This window comes from Pantherophis guttatus, chromosome 2 (genome assembly GCF_059756535.1).
Source record: "Pantherophis guttatus breed Tessera chromosome 2, ASM5975653v1, whole genome shotgun sequence".
Lineage (NCBI taxonomy): Eukaryota > Metazoa > Chordata > Lepidosauria > Squamata > Colubridae > Pantherophis > Pantherophis guttatus.
The window spans coordinates 54,993,876-55,021,695 of record NC_142064.1 but is presented as its reverse complement, the minus strand read 5'-3'; the positions used below and the strand labels follow the sequence as shown (position 1 = coordinate 55,021,695).

Below are 27,820 nucleotides of genomic sequence, written 5' to 3'. Positions count from 1 at the left end.
GTATAGTTTGGATGTTTTTGAAATCAATGAAGTTTATCTCCATATATATATTTGGCATGAAACTATCAAAAGTATAGAATTTTATTATCAATGTTATTATTGTCATATTAATAATTACCTTGACATAAATCCAAAGGTTGTCTTCTTTCTGATTGAGGGAGAAAATAGGTTTTTATATTTATGCAAGGCTTTGTACAAAGTTCATAAAGGCTTTTGTCAACCTGTGAAGCCCTCAAGGAGTTTGAACATTTGGTGACTTCCTGGTTGTGTGCTTGTACAGTTAGTTTTCAATTAACTCAACAAAGCTTACTTTTGAATTGAAATGTATGGAATTGTTTTGTTAAACTGTATATGCTGCAAGCCATAACTTCTTTATTCCCCTGATTTTGGTACTTTAATCTTTTTTGCATTAATTAAAACAATTTGAAAATCTGGTGTAAAAAGTAACAATCCTATTATAACATAAAGTTTACACAACTTTATTAATCTGAAAGAGAAGATTTGGTTAAACAATAAATTATATTCAATAAATATGTGCTGCTGGTTATGAAATAGTGCTCTAATGCCTTTTTTCTGCAACAAATTAGGATAAGGATCTAATTTTGAATGTTGAACTTGGAAAAAGGACAGTACACATTACACTGAAAATGAGAAACAAGTATAAACTCGCTTACTTTCCCAGGTCACATTTATTAAAATATGTTAAAGATAGCCATTTTTTAAAGGGAAGTTCAACCCTGATATTTTTGGTTATGGAATTTGGCTAAACCCAAGTATTTAAAGTTCAGAAAAGACTTGATCTAAAAAATTTGCACTTTCTAAAAAGCACTTAGAGGGATGTCTTGATACTTCTAATCATTACGCATTCCACAAGATGAACACACTAGTTGATTTGGAATGATCTTATTAAATTGGGAGCAAAGTACAAAATAAGAAGCGAAGAGTCTCTAGTGCACTGAGGAAATTCTCGACCAATCCCTCAGGCCTCTTATTGTTAAAAAAGCACTGCTAAACACTCTAGCGTGCAGTACTACTACTACTACTGTGAAATTTCCAACTCACCTTCCAGAACAGAAAATCCATTGATATTCTTGGGTATCAACCGTGCCATTTCCTTAAAACCATCAAATGAAGCCACCAACCATTTCCTAGATATATGCAGGGTCAGGCAAGAGTTTCTTCTAGTCCTTTATTATTGTTACTTTGTTGTTTCAATTTTATAATGTTTATTCATATTTATATATTTTGTCTGCTATTCTTGTAATGGAAAAATGTGATTAAAAAGGTATGAAATACACAAATTTCAACTCTTTAATACTACATGTTTAATGAGACAGAGGTGCCTGGTTACTTTTCTAAATGAGCCAATACATTAACTCAAGAGATTTATGAATTATATAGTGATGCTTCAGTCATGAGATAATGAGGTAGGGTTCTAAAGGCAAAAATGGCGATTATAGGTTATGCCTGATAAATACAACTGAGGCTGGGACCATGCCAGTGATGACTTTCAGAATTGGTAGAATTGGTTTGTACAAAGGAATCAATTACCAGATGATGTTGATGATAATCTTTTATAGCATAGGCCATCCTGAGAATTAGAATAAAGGACATTTTTATCCACACACCAGCAATACATCTTGTATATGATTTCATTAATTTGTTAATTTGATTAAATATATGTGCATCTATATCATCAACACCAAAAACAGACCTTATAATTTGTTTGTTTTGTTTTTGTTACTAAGTTTTTAATTCAGTATTGTAAATATAATCTTTAACATTGGGCTAACTCCTAAATCATCAAAACAAAGGAAGGAAATGGAGCCAATTGTGAGCAGGGTAGGAAGGTCACCTTACCTGGTGTTAGATTAATTTTTGCTACATTTGCTCCAGCATTCAAATTATTCATTTATAGTGCCTTTCGCAATTAATTATCACATTTATATTGCCTCCCATCTCACACAATGCAACAATTTTCATGTGTTTTAGTTTTAAAGGACTTAAAAATTGGAAGTGGCCCAAAACGACTTTCAAGGAATAAATATTACTCTGAAGTGATGGGAATAACTGTGAGTTTAATTTAACATAAAGTCCTGCCACCATGGTCAACTGAGATTAAAAAATATAAAATGCTTCAACATAAATTTAAAATTGATGATCTAATGCATATTTGCCCCACATAACCACTTAATATGGTAGGACTTTCTTTCATGTAAATAACACATACTTATTGACTGTGCATCCTTACTCCATCATTTTATGCTCAAAGATTATGTTCACCATTCCAAGAAATGGGAAAAGGATTTGATAATATTATATGCACATAGAATGGAATAAACTCAGATAAGTCTTAAGCTTTTTGTGCATCAGGAGATATTACAATCATATCAAATGGGTGGGCTCAGGAATGACTTTAGCTTTCTGTCCATGTAGTAATCAACATCTAGACTGGCTGTATTTTTCTATGTTGTACAACAGAAAATTGGAACTGAATTTATCCTGTGTGGTAGCTATATATGAACCTATTTTTGCCTTGAGTGAATGATTGCAAAAATTTTAAACATGGACAAATTGTATTGATTTTTCTTCTTTGTAATTAAAGAAAAGAATGCCTCTTGCTATACCATTTTTAATGTTTATGATCTCAAGCATGATAACTTTAGATAAGAGAGTGTCACTATTTCACTTGAAATTATTCATCAGTTATGAATAATATGTCTCATTCATTAAAGAGGACAGTTTTCAAAAATTCTACATATTTCAAATGCTTTCCTTATGGATATTTTACAACATATATATCTACAGATTTATTTAACATTTCTGGGATCTTCTTGGCCAATGCAACACTGGCTAATGAAAACATTTATACAAAAAAGTGCACAAAATGTGAATTTTGAACCCATGGAAATGAAATGTGCATTAGTCAGAGAAGGGCAACGATGGTCCTGGATCACTTTCTCTCTCTTGTCCTTTAGTCTTTTTAAATTAACGTCAAGTCAAAAGAATGGCAATCCAACTGAACCTTATCAGGAACACATATTTGGGTCCATTGAGTCGTGCTGAAGAAAAAGGTGCAACAATAAACAAGTCCCTGTGCATTTGCAGTCATAGTTACGGGCAGAAAAGCCCTTGACATTTTTTGCTTTGGTATTAAATAGCAATTATAAAAGCTTTTAGAAATAAAGCAATACATGATGAGGAAAGGGCTGGAAATCCTACAAGGCTTGGATTTCTTGTCCATTGAAATCAGTCTCATTCTTAGTCATAAATAAATAATCTCTTTCCTGGTTTCGCTTCCATGCCAGGATCAATATCTCTTAACATCTTACTTATTTTATTACTGCTCTTGGTTTTCTGGGACTGATTGAAAGTTGCTCAGAGGAAATCTTTGGTTTTGCTTAAGTGTCCGTGACATTTAATCATGACTTTCCTTGCAGTTTAATTCCAACCAGTCAATCAGTTAATCCACTTCAATTGATTCTGTGCTCTCTGTTATTGGCTTGCACTCATTGGGCATCCTCTGGTGTCGACTCAGCTGGGTGGCTTGGGTGAAGCTCCTCTCACACCTCTCGCACCTGGAAAAGGCAAGAGAGAAAATTGAGAGTGGGAAGCTGCTCCTGGGGGGCCATCAGGCTTCGTCTTATCATGCCTAATCAGAAGAGACACTCAAAAGTGGCTTCAGATTTTACTGGCTCAAGAGGTTTAATTGGTGGCTACTTCCAAGGCCTTGATGCCTATGATGGGACAAGGCCTGTCTGATTCAGAACAAGGGAATCTGTCAATAGACAGGGGAAGGTGATTTCTCTAGAGAGGCCTGTCCTACTGTAGCTCTGATCACTGTCAGTTCAAATAGATAAAGAACAAAAAGAGATTTTTAGGAGTGAGCCATCAAAGAAGCAGCTTGTCTGCAGTTTTCTGCTCTGTAATCCCTCGGAGAAATTGATGACAAATAGAATTTCACCTCCTGCTAATTTAAAACCAGGAATCTTACCTATTGGAACAATCATGAAACTGGGAAATAATAATCGCTTTCTGTGTTTCTCTGAAATTACTGTTTAGCCAGCATGATACAAAGGAGTGTTATCGTGATTAAAAAGAGACTTTTAAAAATATTATTATAGAATCAGTATATTGCTGAAATGACCATTGCCATCTCCTCATAGATTTAAATGATGTGCCGAAATAATGAATACATTTAAGATGCAGGCTTTCTGTGCGAACATCCAAGGGATGTGCATAATTCAAAGAGAAACAACTTCATCTCTTTTAAATAAGAATTTATTTTCCAAACTTTGGCTCTTCAATAATTTGACTTAATATTCAGCATAGAGTGTTTGAGATCTATGAGATGGAAACATTCTTTTCAATAACTTCCATCTCAGCAATTATCCTGCTACCTAGAGCCCTCTCAAAATCTTACAATTTTACCCCCAGGTTTATAGCCAACAACAACAACAAAAAAAAAAAAACCTAGCAAGAAATCTGATCCAGATCACTTAGTCCAATTAGATGCTCTCCAAATATGTTGAACTACATGCTGGCTGTGGAATTAAGCATAAAATTTAAGCCAGTAAAGCTCTCATAGGTAAACCATATTGGAATGAATAAAGCCTACATAAGAACTTTTTGAGCACATTAATTTAAATTGAGTTGACAAAGGAGATACTTGCGAATTATAAACTACAGTTTTAACATAATGTTGATGGAATCGTACATAATAATTAATTAACAGTGATTTAAGAAGCCTGTTCATAATCCAATGTAAAAAATATCCAAATGAAATGTAAGGAGACGCTATTCAGGTACATCTTTCTATTGTAAACATTATATAGATAATGAATTGGTTTATTACGGATACATCAAGAGCCATTTATAAATATATATATAATTTCAGAATGAGATAAAGTATGTGTCATTTAAAAAAAAAGAAAATTATGGCTTGAGAAACCTATGGCCTGAAAGTTACAAATTCATTCATCTTATCTCCACTCCCAGTCTAACATGTCAAGATCTTTAAGTTATGTTTCTTTGATTGTTTCTCTTAGAATATTTTAGCAGCCTGTTCTACTGTTAAAAACTGCACTGTGATCTTGACAAATGTAAAATGTCAGCTCTAATGTATCAGACCTATCAGCTCAATGAAAATAACTCAGAAGTATTGATCACCTAATGATTTCTAGTGTATTCATTAATGTCTATGTGCAGATCTTCCTCTCTCCAGAGTTCCTGAAATGCTGATGACACATTAGTGTGTTGCTGATTGTTTATTAGAAAACTGATTAGTTACTGGATTAGTGTGTCAAAATGTACTACCTTTCATTGCTTGATAAACTTGCAAATTATGAATTTGTTTTTCATTATGAACACCTTGAAATCAATTCATTTTAGGCTTAGTTTCTATAGCACAATAAAGTGATATCTACTTAGATTTGATTTTTTTTCTTTTTCTTTTCTATACCAACAAAGCTACAGATATGACATACAATATATTTCATGTGCATATGTATAATGTCTGTTTGTCTCTCCGTCTCATATATCTATCCTCCAAGTCAGTGTTAATTCTAGTTATTGCCTGAGCAAATCCCTGCAGCTTTCTTAACAAAATTTTTCAACCATAATTTGCTATTGCCTTCTTCTAAGGGCAGAGAGAGTGACTTGCTTAAGGTTTTCCAGCTGGTTTCATCAGGTTTCTATAGCTTAATTATTATATCAAACTGGTTCTCACCTTCTCACTACTTAATTAATAAGCATATTATAAATCAAAGGCACAAGTGAAAACTGAAAACTTATAAAATGAGCAACAAGTTCTCCTGGATCATAAAGTGAAACTTGCTCCTACATTAGTGTTACAATACCAAACCTATTTCAAGTAATTTCCATGTGGCATCCATAAAATATCCAAATTTAAAAAGCATGACCATCATTAATCTAAGTCTATTAACTGAAACAAGATAAATGAACACTTGGAGATTTAGGATTATTCATGATGCAACAAATAAATAAATCCTCCATACAGCTAATATTTATAGTGACCATTCTATACCTGTAGAGGGGACGTGCATATGTGCACTAACATGCTATCGCCCCTGTCATTGTATTTTTATTCTCTTTTTCTTGTTCTCATTTTTTGTTTGACAAATTCAAATAAATAGATAATAAATAAATAAATAGTATAGCCAACAGTTGAATCATTTTTTCTTCTTTCCACATGTATGTTTTCATTTGTATGTTTTATGATAGAATATATAATGTATATTTATACTTATATATATAAGCACATATACTGGAAATACAGAACTTGTGGGAAGGTACAGTAACATACTATTGAACTAAATTATTCCAGTGCATTACTTTGTACATTATAAACTCTTACATACGCTATTCCGTAAATTTTAATGCAATATATCTGTTGAGTAAAGATATTGGTCTTACACAAAGCACTATTATCATTTCAATATCCATTAAAAATGGATTTCGCAGTTGTTATTTCATTACATAAATGTTTTAATTTAACTGAAATACATATATCAAATATTGGCAAATTTTTAACGTAAAAATCTTGCATTCAAATACAGCCATAGAACATATAAAATTAATGTGATTCACATCTATCTAATGGAATAGGTCCCTAAGCAGTTTATTTCATGGATGGAACTAAACTGAAACCACTCCATATTAATTCAAATATTTTAGGAAACAAAAAAAGAGAAAGAAAATATAAAGCAAAAAAATGTAGCATTGGCTCTTAGTGGTGCAAATAGTAGATTTATTGGAAACATGACAAAAACAGAATGTTATGGGGGTGGAAATTAAATGGAGTCAACAAGGTTACATATAAGTAACATCTTAACATTAAAAGAAATCTATTTTCCATTTTGACCCAGAAGCCTGTACAATTAATTACTAAAATCTATTTACACAGCAACTACATAAAATCAATCTGAACTGCTAGTTTTTGGCTTCCTTTTCCATTGGCTGTATTAATCCAATGTAATGGTTCAGTAGCCGCCATTTGTTGACACGGCACTCTTGTGTCATTCTAGACTGAAGCTGAACACTGATTGAGTTGGATTTTGGAAAACACGGCACTCGCCTTCTTCTCTTCATACTCTGGGCATCCCAACGAGATGGCCAATGATGATTTTTATGAAGCTTAAGTAACTTGGCATTTAAATGGTTACATTTTTATATGGTTTACATGCCAGAGCAACCAAAGCAAGTGGTTATTATAATACAATATCAGCAAACACATGGTTTTAGCATTATTTGGGCCACAAGTTAAAAAAAAAGAAACTAATGGAATATTGCTAGTATTTCACCTGAATATGACAACAGCTGTCAAAAGTTGTTCAACAAAACTATTCCACAAACAGAATCTGAAACAGTATCTCCTCTGTCTGATATGGTTTCTCAAATAATACTTTGCTGTTACTATCAATATAAAAATATTTTAGTGGCTACTGGCATCTGCAATTACTGTGTATGTCTGTATGCACACCTTTGAGTCAGTTTATTATTATTATTATTATTTCTAGCAACTACCTGGATTGGTTCCTGCAGTTTCCTTGGCAAGGCTTTTCAGTTGTTTGCCATTTTCTCCTTCCTAGAGCTGAGGGAAAGCTGTGACTAGCTCAAGGTCCACCTTTGTGCCTAAGGCAGAGCTAGAACTCTCATGGTTTCCTGGTTTCTAGCAGGATGCTTTAACTACTGCATCAACTAGCTATCCCACAATTAGTAGCAGAATCAATTGCAAGCTTATTGACACTTTTAAAAATATGTTCTTTCAAACTTATTTGATTTAGCTGAACTTCTTAAAACATAGACAATCGATAACAAACCTTGTTTTCCTATGCACCCCAAACCTAAGGTGTCTGTCTCAACCACATCTTCCAAAGCAACCAAATCTCAGCATGGAATTCAATTCAGCTATAGTAATGATAAAATAGAGAAGGACAGGCTCTCTAACCCCTTTCTGCTGCTTTTAATTTTTTTTCATATTGATAGCTGCTCAGTTTTGACTAGTTTTGGGAATTAACATACTAAAGGTTCATGAACACCTGAACCAGAACTGATTGGTCTGTGAATATTGTTGGATTACAACTCTTATCAGTCCTGGTGAGCATCACTGTAGGCCAAAACAAACATAATTTGTAGTTCAGTATCCACAACCATGTTTCCCACTCCCAAATTCCACTCTAAAATATTACTTATACTTAACCTTAGCCTTCTCTGTGGCTGCCCAGCTCTCTGGAACCAGTTACCTCCTGAGATCCGGACCATCCCCACCCTATTGGCCTTCCGAAAAGCGGTGAAGATCTGGCTTTTCCGGCAGGCCTGGGGCCATTGATCTCAGTCTTGTGATCTGGTGAGATCCGGCCATGAATGGCGTGAATGAGTTTTTAATGTTTTTAATTTTAAAATATTTTTTTAGAATGATTTTTTAAAATGTATTGTGAGCCGCCCTGAGTCTTCGGAGAGGGGCAGCATATAAACTGAATTAATTAAATTAAATTAAATTAAATTAAATTAAATTAAATTAAATTAAATTAAATTAAATTTCCTACAGATTACAACAATATAAAACGATATAATCAGACACTTGTATAATTTGTTTTTCCTATTTAAAATACTTCCGTCTTAAAAGTTTGCAATCACTGTTGCTTGATGTTCCTCAATATACTGTACATGGCATATGCCTGAAAAATTATTTATTTTGGCATTCTTAGATACTATTACTGGAGAGATTGTTACGGAAAATTTTTAAAAAACCAACCACCATTTTCTGGTGAAATTACAAGATTATGTAACGAGAGACAAAGGATGCAGAGGTAAAATAAAGATAGAGGAAGAAATAAAAATATGTAAATATATGAATAATATCATAATCCTTAAGGACTCAACTAGCAAGTTGACTCCTGTCCACATATTTTTCTCCTAAATAAGTGCCACTGAAATAAAGAAGAAACACGGCCAGGTTCACACGTCGGTTTAGTATTTGGAACTGAATTCAAAAAGGACATCTCAGAAAGGGTGAAATCTAAATCTGGATTATCCTAGTGTTCCCTTCCTGCTCAACTGAGTCTTTGATTACTTACTTAAATGGTTTCTCCCCTGTATGGGTCCGGATATGATTGTTGAGTGTAGTAGCACCAGCAAAGGCACGACCGCAATACCCACACTTGAAAGGTCTGTCACTGGAGTGAGTGACTACGTGGTTCCGGAGCTCTGAAGGTTGGGAGAAGGATTGGGAGCAGTGTCCACACTGATAGGGCCTGCAGAAAATAAGAAACACCCAATGTGATCACTACTTGTTTTGTTTTTTAACTGCAGCACATGGAAAATCATTTGGGTGGTGCCGCCAAGCTTTGATTGCTTACTTCAAAAGGGAATTTAATAGTGAACTTTCTTAAAATTTGAAATGTTCTCCTTCTCATCTTCCCTAATGATGTCCTCCACATGTGATAAATATCATATCCTATAAGCACTAGCAGGCATTGTTATGCTTGCTAGATATTGCAAAGTCCAATACATTTGGGGATGTGTTTCTGTAGTCTTTTTGTTTTAAATAGTAGGGAACCTCAGTTTCATATAAGGATCTCATGAGAAAACATTTTCCCTCCTTTCCTCACAACAAAATATTGAGTGTATTACCAACTACAAACAATAGTATCTTTGATTCTTCTGAGAATGTGCAGTATAGTTGTTACATATACTCAAAGAATCCAACAAGATTGCTCCAATCATTTTTCTGTTTGAAATCTCTAAGGCAGGTCACCTTTAATAAATCAGGGACTTGGAGGATGGTCAGAGCCTGGAATTCAATCTTTCATTTGAAAGCTTATAGTGCTGAATATAATGACCCTTCTACACTAAACATTATCAATGCCTATGGAATCTAAATACAGGCTTTACTCATTAATTCTAGAAGACTCTTAGAAAAGCTTGGAGTTACTTAATACAGTGAAAGCTAGACTAGGCATTGTTTGACTTTATTGTGCTACATGTGTGTTCCTTATTCAGTAGTGCCACTGTCACACAAAGGACTCATGTATATGGCTTGGATGTGTCATCAATAATACCAATGAATGTATACGAGCAACCCCACCCCTCCCCAGCCCTGTACTCACTAGGTTAAAAATACCATTAGAACAAGGATAAAAATGAATGGAATAAGTCTGCTATTTCTAATATTACACATTAAAAATGTATTGGTGGTGTAGAGATTTGACAAACATTCAAGACAATAGCTCAGAAGAAAAACCTAAAATGGAGGCTGAACAAAAGACTTGTAATGCAGAAAATATACAACAACGGATTGAAAGAGAAGTTTTAATGATGCATTATAATTTTACTGAATATGCGATTAGACTGAGAGATTTGCAGGAAAATAACAGAGATGATTTAAGGAAAATATCTTCTGAAATTCTGGCTGGGATTTTAAAGGTTCAACCTGAGGAAGTGTTTTGTAGGATTGACAGAGTTTACCCCACCCCTCCCCAGCCCTGTACTCACTAGGTTAAAAATACCATTAGAACAAGGATAAAAATGAATGGAATAAGTCTGCTATTTCTAATATTACACATTAAAAATGTATTGGTGGTGTAGAGACCTTTCTGGATAGAGAAACATCTCAACAGTATAAAGGATGAAGCATGTGTGGAGGTTTGTTTTGCATGTGATTATGTCAACTGAAGGGAGGGGAGATATATAAAAGCATCATGTTTACTTAAAATGCTATTAATATCCACAAAAGCAATGCAATGAAAATACAAATATTTTTACTTAAGTCTTCTGCAGACTGTAGTCTTAAAGGCAGAAATTCAGTTCAAGGTAATAATTAATATTTATGAAGACCTCCATGAATTGAAACCAACATTCCTTATATGTTCCTGTCATCTGTAATCATGTGACTATCACAAAAAGATTTGCTTGGCAGCAAGAGAAAAACATGACATCTTGGTTCTGGAAATCCCTTCCACAGGAAGCTCAATGGGCCCATTCTTTCAGAGTTTGCTATTAGAATGAAATCAATTAGTGGTGCTAAGATTTATTTTTCAATCTACATTCTTTTAAAATCTCTTTGTTTTAAAAGAACTTCGAGTTTAGAAAGAAAACATTGCCATGAAAATAGTTCCTATTATGACAAACACCCATACCAAACTTTAGACTCTTAGATCGAAGATATTTTGTGCAAATGGAAAAGTGTGTTAATGAGAAACAACACTACTCTTTCCAGAATGGGATTGCAGCTAAAGCCCTGGTTGAAGGAATAGAATAGGCTAAAATATACTGATATTTTCCTCAAAAGAAAATAAGCATCAAACCAATCTCTAGTTAAAACAGTTCACTTTTGTTGTATAACTGTCATGGATGAAATACTAACAATTAGTAAAATCGATAGGAAAAACTACAGCTCTCTGTCCCCAAATCTTTTAACTGATTCCCAAAATGCTCAGATTAAGAAAGTCAAGAGTGAAATGATCATAAGAGTCACTCTTATTTGGAGTACCCCACTGAATTTAATCCTCTTTCTTCTCCTTCCCACCATAGTAATTTGTCCAATGCAGTTATGGCTTCTTTGTTGACGTAGCTCCATCAGGATGAGTGAAGTTTAAGATTATAAAATAGGTTATACTGATCTACTGCCTCAAATTATCCCATATATCTGAGAGTTCAGTCTTCATCTCAGTGTGATGCAACGCTCTAGTTAACAATTGTAAAGAACTTAAAGCAAGGTATTTAAAGAAAATTAAATACTTTGGATACGGTCGGGACCCCATAATGTTGGGATTTTAATTTTATGTATACAATATATAAAATTATGATGTGCCCTTCCTAGAGCAGATTTGGGATGTTCTAACTCAGAGTTATACTTTATCCTGGTGCTGCAGTAAAGAAAATAATTTGTTCTGCAACAGCATTCAGGTAGTTCTTGATATCCATAACAGCTCCTCACTAACCTCTGCTGCCATCCCCAGTTTTCCACCATTATGTCCACCTTAAATGCTAGAGTTCCTTGAACACTCCAGTACTTATTTGTTACCTATTTTAAATATCAGAGTGTGTAATTGAAATAGATACATATTCTAATTTTTGCACTGCCTTCCCCATGTCACATTTCAGAATGAACTGTACATGTATATGGATAGTGCTATAGAAATCTAGATCATATTAAAGATCCAATATCATTTAGACCAGTGATGGAGAACCTTTTTGGCACCAAGCGGAAATGTCGGGGCCGTGCTCTGGAAAAGCCGAGCTTCCAGATTCTAGCATGCATGCGCACCCAACGATCAGCTGGCTGGTGCACATGCACAGTTTTCGCCACTGCTGTGCGTGCGAAGGGATCGCGGTTCAGAAAATCTGAACTTCAGAGGTCTGACAGGCATACACACCCAACAATCAGCTGACTGGCACACATGCGCACACTGGTTTTGGCACTGCCGCATGCATGAAAGACAGCTGATCATAGCACATGCATGTGTGCCAGAAACCCAGAAGACAAAAAGGCAAGGCCGCACATGCCAGGCAACATGGCTTCATGTGCCACTTTCGGCATGCGTGCCATAGGTTCGCCATCACGGATTTAGACCTTTCAGGAGAGAATATGAATTATAAGAAAGTTCATTGGAGAAGATGATGCATGACAACACCTTTCAAGTATCTGAAGGACTATCATATAAATCTATTACCCTAGACCTGAAGTCAGATATAAATAATTTAAGTTACAGGTTGGTTTTCCACTGAACATTACAAATCTTTTCTTCAGTGATAAGAACTATACAGCAAAAGAATTAAACTTTTAGAAAGAGATAAGTTCTTCCCTGATGCAGATGACCAAGGAGAAATTGAGCCTGATCTAGCAGAATGACGTGGGGGATTGGCTTAGAAAGCCAATTTAAAGGGATTATACAAATTCTGCACACCTCTTCAATGCAAATAATCTGTTTCGCCTCAAAGAAGGCTCAAATAGCCATATTGCTATTTCAAAGCTAGAAGAAATATTACTTTATAGTTGTAGAAAAACTTGGGCTGTGTCGTCCTGTACGCATCTTACAAATCCTATTTCATAGTTACAATTTTTTAATTTTGCTTTCCAAAATTAGAAAAAAAGAATTCATTTTACCTTTAGCTAGACAACTCCAAATTGTAGCTTCCTTTGGTTGAAAATGCTTTATGTTGCCAATGGAAACTTCAAAGCTTTAAGTATATTTACTCAACTGGCTGTTTTATTTATTTATATTTAGCTCTACCAACCTCTTTTATTTTTTTAAAAAATAAGGATATGTCTTTAGGTGCCTCAGTAATTTTAGACCTGAGGAACAAGCAGCTTAAGCTACAATTCGTAAAACCTGTAATGTACACTGATGTCGTACCAGTTCTGAACAAATATATATTGCTGAAGAGCTAAAACAAAAGAGCAAAGGAAAGAGACAATGGTGACCAGGCATACAGAACAATTCAATTAAGTGTACAATAAAATGTTATCCCTCATTCGTCAGCTGGACTGCTTAATTGTGACTACTTGCATCACTGATCACCAATACTATTATTTTACAGTGCTTCAGAGCACTGATCACAGAATTTTTCTGCTTGATTAATGACCTAGCTTTGGTCAATAGTTCAATACTATATTATTTTAATTACATTATAAAATCTGTGATGAGTGTTCCACAACAAGTTTCAAATGTAAAGTTCTATAGCTGTAAAATACAAGTTGAACTGAGATTATTTAGGGATTTAAATTTTCTTTACATTAATAATCATCAGATTTCCAAACATTATTTGATCATTTCTTATGTAAATGCTTGTAGGAAAGGGGAAAAAGAATTCTTTTCTTTTCTGCTGAACTACCATAAAGAACTTTCTAATGGTAATGCTACTAAACCCTAATGGTAATGCTACTGATTAAAGGATTTATGCATGCATATATTAGATAGACATAGACAGACAGACAGATAATAAACAGACAGATTCATGCCAGTAAATGAAAAAGAATTGTCATGCAGAAGCCAGAACTATATACTGAGAAGGATGATGCAGTATCCTCCAAGCTGATACTGTATCTTTAATGTCCTAAATTTATTTAGTACTCTGGTATTAAATTTGGTTTATTATTGGATCATTTTCATACTAATGATAGATAGATAGATAGATAGATAGATAGATAGATAGATAGATAGATAGATAGATAGATAGATAGATAGATAGATGATAGATAGATGATAGATAGATAGAAATAGACAGATAGATGATTGATAGATGTTATAGACAGACAGATAGACGATGATAGAGATAGATAGATAGATGGATAGATAGATAGATAGATAGATAGATAGATAGATAGATAGATAGATAGATAGATAGATAGATGGATGGATGGATGGATGGATGGATGGACAGACGGACAGACAAACAGATAGATAGATAGATAGATGATTGATATATAATAGATAGACAGACAGATGATGATAGATAGATAATAGATAGATAGATGATAGATGATAGATACATAGATAGATAGATAGACAGACAGACAGACAGATGATTGATAGATGATAAAGACAGACAGACAGACAGACAATGATAGAGATAGATAGATAGATAGATAGATAGATAGATAGAAATAGACAGATAGATGATTGATAGATGTTATAGACAGACAGATAGACGATGATAGAGATAGATAGATAGATAGATAGATAGATAGATAGATAGATGGATGGATGGATGGATGGATGGATGGATGGATGGATGGATGGATGGATGGATGGATGGATGGATGGACGGACAGACAGACAAACAGATAGATAGATAGATAGATAGATAGATGATTGATATATAATAGATAGACAGACAGATGATGATAGATAGATAATAGATAGATAGATGATAGATAGATGATAGATAGATGATAGATAGATGATAGATAGATAGACAGACAGACAGACAGACAGACAGATGATTGATAGATGATATAAACAGACAGACAGACAGACAATGATAGAGATAGATAGATAGATAGATAGATAGATAGATAGATAGATAAATGATAGATAGATAAATAGATAGATAGATAGATAAATGATAGATAGATAGATAGATAGATAGATGATAGATAGATAGATAGATAGATAGACAGACAGACAGACAGATGATTGATAGATGATAAAGACAGACAGACAGACAGACAATGAAAGAGATAGATAGATAGATAGATAGATAGATAGATAGAAATAGACAGATAGATGATTGATAGATGTTATAGACAGACAGATAGACGATGATAGAGATAGATAGATAGATAGATAGATAGATAGATAGATAGATAGATAGAAATAGACAGATAGATGATTGATAGATGTTATAGACAGACAGATAGACGATGATAGAGATAGATAGATAGATAGATAGATAGATAGATAGATAGATAGATAGATAGATAGATAGATAGATAGATAGATGGATGGATGAACGGACAGACAGACAAACAGATAGATAGATAGATGATTGATATATAATAGATAGACAGACAGATGATGATAGATAGATAATAGATAGATAGATGATAGATAGATGATAGATAGATGATAGATAGATAGACAGACAGACAGACAGACAGATGATTGATAGATGATATAAACAGACAGACAGACAGACAATGATAGAGATAGATAGATAGATAGATAGATAGATAGATAGATAGATAGATAAATGATAGATAGATAAATAGATAGATAGATAGATAAATGATAGATAGATAGATAGATAGATAGATAGATAGATAGATAGATAGATAGATAGATAGGGTGGGCGAACAGACATATGATATATAATAGACAGACAGCCAATGATAGATAGATAGATGATATAGATAGATAGTTACAGATGATAGACAAACAGAGAGAGAGACACACACACACACACACACACAGAGATGATAGGTAGATAGATAATTGATAGATGATATACATAGACAGACAGAGACAGAGACAGGGAAAGGGAAAGGGAAAGGGAAAGGGAAAGAAACAGAGACAGAGACAGAGACAGAGATGGAAAGATGATATAGATAGATATGATTTCTCAATTCCTTTTTCTATTTACAGGACATTATTGCCCTTTGAAGTGGAAGGCTTTTGGTTTGAGGGTGCTTCATTAGGACATACTATTTCTGAGCTCTGGAAATCCTTTGGCTTTTAGCACACTCACTTGTTTTATTCTTTCTTTTACATAATTAATAATGGAACCTTTATATATGCTTCTTTCTTCATTTCCCCCCTTGTCCTGCCATTCAACTTCATGTAGAAAATGTGCAACGTATACAACATTTTTGGATGTTGAAGTTTTGGAAGTGGCTGCCTTTCATACAAAGCTCAATGTAAATAGATTTCAGGCTTCCAAAAAAATCAGATATTTTACATTGCATTAATACTACATATTAAACTTTATATTCTAATGCTTACTCTTATGATCAGAAAGCAATTTTAGTTTTTGTTCAAAGGAACTATTCATTTTTATATAGAAAGTGAAGCTAATAAGTCAAACATACAAAAATATACCAAGGATTAAATATTTCACTATAGTGTATTCTTTTTTCTTGGAGCACTTAATAATAATAATGTGCTGTAATAAGATATTTTTAGTATTAGATTCTTTTAATAAAAAGATAAACCAAGATGTGCTGTAATCATCATGAATTGATTTTCTGAGAATGAGTGGGATCATTAACATTTATTAGCCCCTGGTTATCTATTTTTTAACTGGTACCACAATAAACAAATAAGTCACTAAATAAAATCAATTAATTCCTTATTTCAAGGTGATTAATTTTTTTCTGCAAAATCAAATCATTCTTTGTTTATAAACAACAATGTCTCTGAAACAATTGCAACTGAATAAGAGCTATACTAAGCCCTTAACATTTGTCAGAAAACCTGCAGATACTATACTTTCAAAACTATCATTTTCCATAAAAGAAATGTATAGTGATTGCTCAGTAATTTACTTAATAAATAGTAATAATTTTCTGTAATAGAGGCTCTATTATGATGAAATCATTTCATGAGATGAAGGGGAAAAGATTTTTTTTTCAAAGAAAGTCCCTTCCAGGTATTGTGCTCATATTTATTAAATCTAAGCTTTCATGTAAAAAAAAAAGATTATTGGCATAAGGAAATAATATTCAGTTGTATCATAGTGATATTAGACAGAAATACCTCACATATCTAGAATATTAAACTACAAACACGTAACTCTACAAGCTTTTTAGAAGCAATTATGCAAGAAAAATTGAATGTTAAATTTAGTTTATTGTCAGTTCTTTGATTCTATAGTCAATGTATGCTCAGAAGAACAAATTCTTGTGAGATGTCCATCATTATTTTACATTCTCTTCAAAAATGTGATGGGAACACAGAAGTGTCTAAAACTACTGTCATGGCTAATGCAGAATTGGGGTAGGGGATTGGGTAACAATGCTTTTAGTGATAACATAAGTAACTTGCAACATTTTAGACATATTTTTCTAAACCTCTAAATATAATGGGAAATATGAACAGGAGGATGCTGCTTGTGAGAGGCAGGTAGATTTCTGGATAGCAATAGCAATAGCACTTAGACTTATATACCGCTTCACAATGCTTTACAGCCCTGTCTAAGCAGTTTATTGAGTCAGTATATTATCCCCAACAATTTGGGTCCTCATTTTACCCACCTCGGAAGGATGGAAGGCTGAGTCAACCTTGAGCTTGATGAGATTTGAACTGCCAAATTGCAGGCAACCAGCAGTCAGCAGAAGTAGCCTGCAGTACTGCACTCTAACCACTGCGCCACCATGGCTCATAGTTACTATTAAACAGAAATGATGGACAAGATTGCATTGTTCTTAAAATCAAACAAGATACTCCAAAAAATATACCTGAAGAAAATTTCACATATCATCACACTAAAAACACAAGCCTACAAGACACTGTTTTTCAACCACTGCACTATGGCCCCTTTGTGCGCTGTAAAAAATCCAAAAAATCCAAATCCAAAAATCTCCTTCCAAGTCCCAGTAACTTGTGGCATCATGACAGGACACACACCACATCAGATGTGTGATGAAACATATTTGATCTCAATATGTATGAGGGACGACTCACACCCTGGGCAGCGCTTCTTTATTCTCCTGCCATTGGGAAGGAGATATAGAAGCATAGGCAGCTGCAGAAATAGAAGAACAGTTTTTTTTCCATGGGCTGTCAGGCTTCTGAATAGAAAATAACTTTACAACAACATAGTATGATTGACTTGCAGGGGCAGCGCAATGCTCAATAAATTCACACGGTGCAGTAGGATTATGTGTTTCTTTGTATGACTCACTGGGTTAGGGATTTCTTTTTCTTTTACTGTCTTTCACTGTGAGTTGTATTGGGTTTTGGGGGAGTGCACAAAGGGAGGCTCAACCAATCTCATTGTACACATGTTGTACTCTGACAATAAGGGTTTGAATTGAATTGAATCTGATGTGCTCATCAGTAGATGACAGGAAGTGCTGCACATTCAGATGGTCCTTGACTTATGACCACAATTGAGCTCATAACTTCGGTTGCTAAGCGAAACATTTGTTAAGAGAGTCTTGCCCCATTTTGCAACTTCTCTAGCCACAATTGTTAAATGGATCCCTGCAGTTCTTAAGCTTAACAGTGTTGTTAAATGAACCTGGCTTCCCCATTGACTTTGCTTGTCAGAAGGTCGCAAAAAAGGATTATGGTTGCCAAGCATCTGAATTTGGATCACATGACCAAGGGGATGCTGCAATGGCCAGAAGCATGAAATGGTCATAGGTCACTTTTTTCAGTGCCATTGTAACTTCAAACAATCATTAAATGAATTGTAAATCAAGGGCTACCTGTATTAGCACATATCTCATGATATAAGCTTGAACATATTGTATTTATTACTCCATCAATATATGATACATGTAACATTTAATTTATCAAATTGAAATTTGCTACAAATGTTTTTTTAATTATATAAGAAACTGTCAGGAACAATATCAATATATGTATATTAAAACATGTATTTATCATTGAAAATGCATGGTAGACTGCATGACATTAAAAAAATAATGATGTGTATTGTAAGAACTGTTTTTTAATTAAATTGCATTATGAAAAAGTTATTTTTTAAAAAAATCACTTTGATTGAAGGCTTCTGCTTACCCCTTTCTGGAGCCCCCCAAATGGGATTGTTGGGAATTTCTGCAGCAGAAAAACAGAAGAGAAAAGGGATTTCTAATCCTGGTTCATGGAATAATGGGTAAGATTGTCGAGAACCAGGCAAAACAAGCAAACAAGCAAACCAAATCTTGGAAACCGCTTCGCCAATTACTTCTAGAGGTGCTTCTAAATTTTAGACTTTAAGTTGATTTCAGGAGAAGCGTTAAATTAATTAGCAATTTAAAAATGCATTCTAATGCAAGAGGAACAGCATCTAGGGAGAGAAGGGGGTGTAAAAAAATGAAGATGGCAGCCTGAATGGCTTTCTAAGTTCTACCCCATTTTTATATGAGACAGAACCTCTTTTGTTCCCTTTTTTTTTTTATTCTTCCTCTCCAACATCTGGTAAGAGACTATGTAACCAAAATGGGGAAAACTGTTTCCAGAAATCTAATTACTATAAAACTCAACATTTCTTGAACATACTTTTTCGGCCCTGGGAATATTACTGTCTACCATACATTTTTAAAGGCTGAAGCTGATGCTTTTAAAATAATATAACATATATTATATCATATAATGAATCAATTATTAATTAATATAAATATACATTGTTCTCATATCATTACACTGAAAAAATAAAGCCATTAATTTTTCACTTATAATACATTTTCCACAATTCAAACCATATCATAAAGAATGTAAGACCCTTTTACTGCATTATTATTAAAGGGGATTGGCTTCAGATTTCTGGAGAGTTAAGGAAGGCTGTTGTGAATACCCTATAGAAGAGCTATTAGAAAGAGCAGAAGATGTGTAATTATCTCCTGGGAGTAACTGGACATAATCAGTCATAGTAAACCACCTCAGACGATTTCTTAATATTTTTTTCTAATTAAAAAAATATTAGGTTTAAATTAAAATAGATACTTATTGTCTAGAATGGGAATAGAAAATCCAAATGAAAATATTCATGTAATATATATTGTAAATAAGACAGTTAACAGTTACTACTGTACTAATGCTATACTATACTATACTGTACTACTACTTTTACTACTGAAAAAAGGCAAAAACACTGCGCTTTGTGATATACTTCTTCTCTTTTAGTGGAAATAAAAGGTACCTGCAAAACAACTCTTCCCCCCCTTTTGAAATGCCACATATTCTCTATGCAGAAAAGCACTTACACTCTGCCACTATAATCATGCTACAGGCACTGAATGTCTCTATCCTTGTCACAAATCACTCACAGTTATTTTAATGTCAAATCTACTTGAGCAACCAGCCATAATATCCACAAACCAATTCAAGTTAGTGAATTACACAGGTGAAAAGTAACCAAGCATGACTTAGGCAAGAACTGACTTTGGACCTGCAAACCTATCTCTGCTACTGTTGAGAAGTAGGGAAAGATCTATCATACTCCTCTTCAGAAACAATGGCAAAAAGGATGGGTCGAAGCACTGGCAAGTCAAAGGTGTTACTATCAAAGCAGGTGGATTTTTAATCTGTTCTGGTGTTTGACACTCTGCCTTGGGGAACATGACTAGACAGTCCTTTTATTGGCAATTTAAGAACAGTTACATAAGGTTCATATTCCATTCTTTAGTAATAATTCCAACAGTGACTATCCTTTGAGTGATTTGAACAATGGTTTCTATGAGGCATTTTGCTTCAATACAAGTTGGAACAAAGCATGAGCTCCTACTGTTTTGCAAACCAAAGTCATTGCGTCTATAAGAGCAAAGTGACAGTAGTGCTTGACCTCACTCTGCTCTGGAACCTCTTTCAGACTTTTTTCTGCAGATCTCAGTTGATGTGCTTCCACACTAGATTAGGTTTGACAATGTAAAAATCCACAATGCAAGCCAGGGGTTTCAACCCTACCAACATGGGCTGAAGGTCTTTCAGGCTAGGTATGCTGCAAGGATTATGAAAACTACCTATTTCCTAAGCACTTTTACAGTGTTGGGTCAGAAGTCTGAGACAAGCATTCTCTCGCATTATTAGCCCAGTGCTGAAGGCTGCACAAATGGCTTTATTAAGATGAAGAAGGTGTCCTTTTTATCTCTATACAGTGAATCATTTTGCTAGAAGTGAAGGTGTACGCTTTGTATAAGCCTAATAATTATGTAGTATTAAGTGCTAATTAAATTATTAATTATATATAACAACAATATTAACATGCATATTATTATCAAGAACTACAAGTATTCCCCTAGAATTGTAAATATAAGCACTGGGGAAATTTCTTGATTGTCCCCAAATCTTGCTCCAACATTCTCCACCGCATAACAGCTATAACCTTGACATGAAAATCTTATTCATTTCATCTATTACAAGATATTTTACAGTGAGACCACAAATAATTTTCCAGAAAATCCATAAACTAGTTATTGATTAATCCAGACCAAAAAAATGTTTAGAATATATATACAGGAAATGAAATTCTTATCATATATTACAAATAGAGGAATAGTTGACCAAAGGCCATTGTTTCTTAAGGAAGATTTAAGAATAGTCTCTCTATTCTTTTGATACAGAATTGTGAAAATCTCAATTTCCAAGTTGTCGTTATTGCCCTAGCTGTCTCTACTCTCAACAGACAAACACTACTTTTGTAAAATAATTTTAATATTGCAATCAGTTTTTGTGTCCAGGAAACAAACCCAGAAAGCTGCTTATAATGAAATTTTATCCAGCTCTGTCTTGTGTAGGTTAAATGTTTAAATAAGAGTTTTTTCCCCAAATCGCATGAATTGCTGCTAGAGTTGACTTACTACTGAGCTGACCCTTTCCCCAAGCAGTTGGGAGCACATAAGATGAGGCAAAACAAACCTTCACCTCCAAGAGCAATGTGATAACCTTATATTAGCTCAGTGTGGATCTGTTGACAGTGAAAAGTTTCAAGATCTGTATTCCAACCTAAATATTCTCAGATGAACAATGACACTATAATGATATTGACTAAGAGTCACACTTTATATAATTGCTTTACTCAACTACAAAAATATTGAGAAAAAGTGCAAGCACAATATTCTCACACATACAATTATATCTTTATTTGGTGAGAAAAATTTAGCTTGCTAACATTAATCTACATCATTGGAAAACTAAAAAAAATCTAGTAATCACTGCTAGATGTATTGATTGAAAAATGTACTTTCTACTACCATGCTTTGGACTATTCATAGTTTACATTTCCTAACCAGTTTCTTATTTCTAGTTTCTGAAAATGCCCCCAAAATATATAAGTCGCTTCAGTACTAAAAGTAAAAATAACTGGTGTAGATTTCCATTACTAAATAATTTAAACATTGTTCTTTTGTAAAATGTGATGAAAAATGTCCTCCTTCACCTCACTTCAGTCTATGCCCAATCTTATAGCCCAACAACCTAATGGCTGCTATTTCAAGACTGTTTTGTGAGCTTCAGCAATGATACAGGGTTACAGTTAAGATTCAGTGATAGGTTGGGCCATGCTTAGGAACATTATTATAATTGAGTATGATTAAGTGTGCAAATAAATTAATTGTGCAAGGCAATGGACATTTGAATTTTTAAAAATGGCATGCTATCTTACTTTTTTAATCCTCAAAATTGTTATTGTGGATGCTTTTATTATGGCTCAATGTTTTGCACATTTTAATGCAATGAGAATAATGACATGAATTTGACTTTAATCCAAAAATCTAATTTCTTACAGGCGAAGAATAATTGCTGTATACTACAGTACGTGCATAAATATTTTGGAAAATTAGCTAATTTGCTTCAGTGGAGAAATTACCGTTAAATACATATATCTCACCATACAATCTATTCACTTTATTGAAATGAACAAAAAAATTGAGATACCTATGCATTCATTCAAACATATTTAGATCTCTGGTTGAATAGCTTAAATTCCTTCGGAAATTTTCAAGCAATATTGAAAAGGCCTTTTTTCCCCCTTTTGGAAATGATCATCTATTAATTCAACACATTTATTAATTTGTTCTAATGCAAAACCCACATAGAAAATTTACTGAAAAAAACCCTGAAGTTCTATAGTAGTAAATATGATTAATGTATTTTGATGAGATTCCTATAAAACATAAAAGATTTATACTCAGCAATGAAAACATATTAAATGTTTAATAAAATGGCACATCCGCTTTCAAAACTTCTCTCTAATCTGCTAAGGCTCCTTTTCATCACTGAAGTAGCGTAAGAACAATAGTTGTGGATTGTTTCTCAAATGATTGCTCCAGGACATTCAATCATTTTTGTTAAAGCACCTCTTTGTCACTAAAGGAACAACAAAATCCCAAACAATATTTTTATTGGGTTAATTTGATTTTTGCCTTTTGTGCTGCCAGCTATCACGATTGTCAAATAAGCCAGATTTGATTCATAAATAATAGTTCCATTATCTCTACCGGGCCACCGGTCAGGATACCTGAAATTTTAATTCACTTGTTCAGCTAAATTTCATCCTCAGTTCATGGCCATAAAATTCTGTATTGACAAACTTTCAACCAACTTTGACTCTGAGGTATCTAGTCAACATTTTTCTTCGGTGTGGATATTAGTTTATTGAATAAATGGCATCTGTTTTCCTCCACATCACTAGTGGAGTAGGTATTTCCTTTTGACAGCTTTGCACGATTTATGGCTTTGCATGCTCTGAAGAAAAATAGTGCTAAGCAAAAAATTCCAATTCATTACCCCTTAGTACTTAATTAAGTTCATACACATTGCACACTATAGGTGAACCCTGAAATGGCTATGACAGCTGCTGAGCCACAAGTTATATTATCTCTCAAAGATAAAATGACTTTTAATTATCTTGACCTGTTTTTCCCCATCTGGTATATCCATATATTTTCCTTCTATTTCGTCCCCCTCCTCCACTTTCCAAGAGATGTACCAAACTAAGATTATATTCTTAGCCATTTTCTCTTATCTGTGTCTTTAGGTGCCCAGTATTTTTACAAATAATAACACTAACCTACAGCCATTATCTGTATGTTTCATACAGCTGCAGATGAATTGCCCTGCACAGGTTCCTCCTAATAATGCTCCGTTGCTGAAAAGAGTGTCAGCCTGATAAAGCAAAAGCAATGTTGTCTATATCAGCAGATAGAGAAGTAAAGAGTGCCCATGTTTTTACCTGTCAGGGTTCTGTGTACAAACATGCATTTGCAAGAGGATCCGCTGGGTGAAAGTCTTAAAACATTGCCCACATTTCCAAAGATGCCAGTCACTAAATTCAGAATTTAATTGACTTGTTGATGTCGGACTTGCGAGGACTCGTTGGTTTTTTACATTGATCTGGTTAAATCCTGATTCGAGAGAACCCGATTTATCCAGAAGAGAGAAATTCCTGTTACATGGAGTCTGTGGAAAGACTATGGATCGCTGTGGAGGGGCAGAGGGCGGTTTGCTACTTTTGCTGAATGGCTGGAGAGTGTCTTGTCTTGACATGGCTTCCATAACAGTTGAAGGAACGTTCACTGGGGGAAGGGGAAATAGAAAATTCCTGTCATTATAACACAGCCTTCAGAAATATGAAAAAACCATTAGCATAAACACACACCATAATCTACTTATCTTTCATTGTATTTACAATAAAGCGCTGAATTCTAATAGTGGAGATAAACAGATAAGCATTGCAATGAATTTTTTCCTGGTCTACACATGCAGTCCTGTATATGGTGGTCAGGAAGTGGTAAAAAAAGAACTCCAAAGGCAAATTTGAGATTTTATTTCTGGGTGTTTCCTCATGCCACAAACTTCATGTTAAGTGGAAGAACAGCACTGCAAGAAAAGACTATTTTAGCCATTGTGATTGTTTTCTTTTGCAAAGGCATTAGAAAAGTGGAAAATCTTATTTACAACCCATGATAACCAATTGTTTTCAGAATGTTATCACCATTTTCATAACAATGGCAACAAAGTTAGTTTAATTCACTATAAGAATGTGAAATAGTCTCGGACATACCTATCTAACATTTATACATGATTTTTTTTTCATTATTTCTCTTTTGCAAATTTTAAAACTCATTATGAAAAATTGATATACAATTAGTACCAAATAAACAATTTACACAAACATATATGAAGAAAACAATTTATTAGGCAGTCAATTCAATGCAGATGAATAGATGAATAAATCTGGATGCTTTGTATATTTTCTCCAAGCTTTTCAAAGCAGGTAGGATGGGCATAATTCACATCTCTTCACTTAAATTATTCTTTGTTTTTAATTTGATTTTTATACTTTTTAATTGTATGCCACCCAGAATCATTGTTCGTGAGATGGAATTTATGTCTGCGTAGACAAGAATAAGAGCAATATACAAAATTGTATAGAGAACATGAGTAAATTAAATTCAATTTTTCAGGTGTAACAGATACCTAAAATAATTACAGTTGTTTGCAATTATGATATGTGTGTGTGTAATTGACATATTTCAGAAACCATAAAATTAATTATTTATCCAGCAACCAATAATACCAATGAGTCCTCACACTTCATTTCATGCACTTCCTCGTCTGGAACAGAGATGGCAATACATTCTATCCTCATTTAAATGCCCTTGTGCTTTACCATAACATCTATACCTCTCAGAAAATTAAAATTTGAAACTATCACGGTCGAATTATTATATTTTTTAAAAATCATGGTTGTTTTTTTGTTTACAATGTGTCATTGATATCTATTGAAATTTCCATAGAACAAGAGTATAAGTTTGTTGACTTTCTAAGGAATTTATCATGTAAAATTTGATACATTGCAAAACAGGAAGAGGGGAGTGAAATGGATACAGGATAAATAAAAACAATTTAAAACAATTTAAAAAAACAGGCTGTGTTCTGCCTTAAATGCTTAGGTTTCATGACAGGTTGAGTTACGTACAGATCATGGGAACAAATAAATTATATTAAATGTTTCACTGAGAAGGTGGACATATTGTTGTGTTAGATTTTACTCTGTCTCCCCATTATATATCTGTGGATGTTTGATCTAGCATCTGGCACTGACAATGATGCAGTGGCTTAAACATGTTACAACTGATGAAGAAATGTATTTGGACAAGGTCCCTCCCTTTTAAATGCAAACCATTCCTATTCAGATTAAACGTAAGAGAATATATTTCTTTATGTACAACAACTAGCACCAAGGTCAGTTTCACTTCACTTTTTTTTAACTTAAAAGGATACAGACTTGGTGTTTATCAAGCAAAGTATCTGTGCCAAGTGTCTTGATGTCAAGACACACTAGCTTTTGTGATGGACCAAGTGATAAATTTCATTGCTGGTCTCATAGTTCACAGCATCTATAAGATTAATATTGGTCCATAATGCTCACTACATTGATGGGTTTTCCAGATCCTAACTCACATCTTAATGGAAAGAAAGGGTCTAGCCTATCTATTCATAAAACTCTTTTTGGTAATCAGCTGCTTCTCGCTGATTAATGTTGCATTACTTAAATTAATTTAAGTTAAATATGGGACATGGTGGCTCAGTGGCTAAGACACTGAGCTTGTTCATCGAAAGGTCGGTAGTTCAGCAGTTTGAATCCCTAGTGCCGCGTAATGGGGTGAGCTCCCGTTACTTGTCCCAGCTTCTGCCAACCTACCAGTTCAAAGGCATGTAAAAAATGCAAGTAGAAAAATACGGACCACCTTTGGTGGGAAAGTAACAGAGTTCCATGCGCCTTTGGCGTTTAGTCATGCCGACCACATGATCACAGAGATGTCTTTGGACAGCGCTGGCTCTTCAGCTTTGAAACAAACATGAGCACCGCCCCCTAGAGTTGGGAATGACTAGCACATATGTGCGAGGAGAACCTTTACCTTTACTTTACTTAAGTTAATAGTCTTGCAAACCCTCAAGTTAATAGGCTTCAAATATAACAAATATTTATTATAATCATAAGTAATAATACTAAATCTTGTACTATCATACTACTAGTTTCCATAGTTAGCACCTTCAAAACAGTTTTCATATCTAAGGTGGAAAATTTATGTTTGTTTGTTGACATGATTCAGTTCATAGGATAGAGATTTATTTTAATCTAAATAGCAATAGCACTTAACCTTATATACCGCTTTACAGTGCTTTACAGCCCTCTCTAAGCGGTTTACAGAATCAGCATATTGCCCCCAACAATTTGGGTCCTCATTTTACCCACCTCAGAAAGATGGAAGGCTGAGTCAGTCTTGAGCCTGGTGAGATTTGAACTGCCAAATTGCAGGCAGCTGGCAGGCAGCAGAAGTAGCCTGCAGTACTGCACTCTAACTAGTGTACCATCATGGCTCATACACGGTACAAATCAGTGGTGGAATTCAAATTTTTTACTGTGGGCATGGCTTGGTGGGCATGGTGTGGCTTGGTGGGCGTGGCAGAGGAAGAATACTGCAAAATCTCCATTCCCACCCCATTCCAGGGGAAGGATACTGCAAAATCCCCATTTCCACCCCACTCCAGGGGAAGGATATTGCAAAATCTCCATTCCCACCCCACTCTGGGGCCATCCAGAAGTGGTATTTGCTGGTTCTCCGAACTACTCAAAATTTCTGCTACCGGTTCTCCAGAACCTGTCAGAACCTGCTGAATTTCAC

At 34.3% G+C, this 27,820-nt stretch overlaps 1 protein-coding gene across 4 annotated transcripts in view; it reads right to left on the bottom strand.

The window, feature by feature from the left end:
- Positions 1 to 1,560: 1,560 nt before the first annotated feature.
- PRDM6 (PR/SET domain 6) overlaps positions 1,561 to 27,820 on the bottom strand; it is an 89,907-nt gene continuing 63,647 nt past the window's right edge. Inside the window, exons 6-9 of one of the 4 annotated variants that reach the window (XM_087886009.1) lie at positions 24,361 to 24,703; positions 19,209 to 19,247; positions 9,099 to 9,275; positions 1,561 to 3,578 (exon numbers count right to left, since the gene is read on the bottom strand). In XM_087886009.1, the coding sequence (XP_087742135.1) occupies positions 3,464 to 3,578; positions 9,099 to 9,275; positions 19,209 to 19,247; positions 24,361 to 24,703 (674 nt within the window). In that variant the 3' untranslated portion in view covers positions 1,561 to 3,463. The remainder of the gene's footprint in view (positions 3,579 to 9,098; positions 9,276 to 19,208; positions 19,248 to 24,360; positions 24,704 to 27,820) is intronic. The other 3 variants (XM_087886010.1, XM_034409968.3, XM_087886011.1) reach the window with 3 other exon arrangements.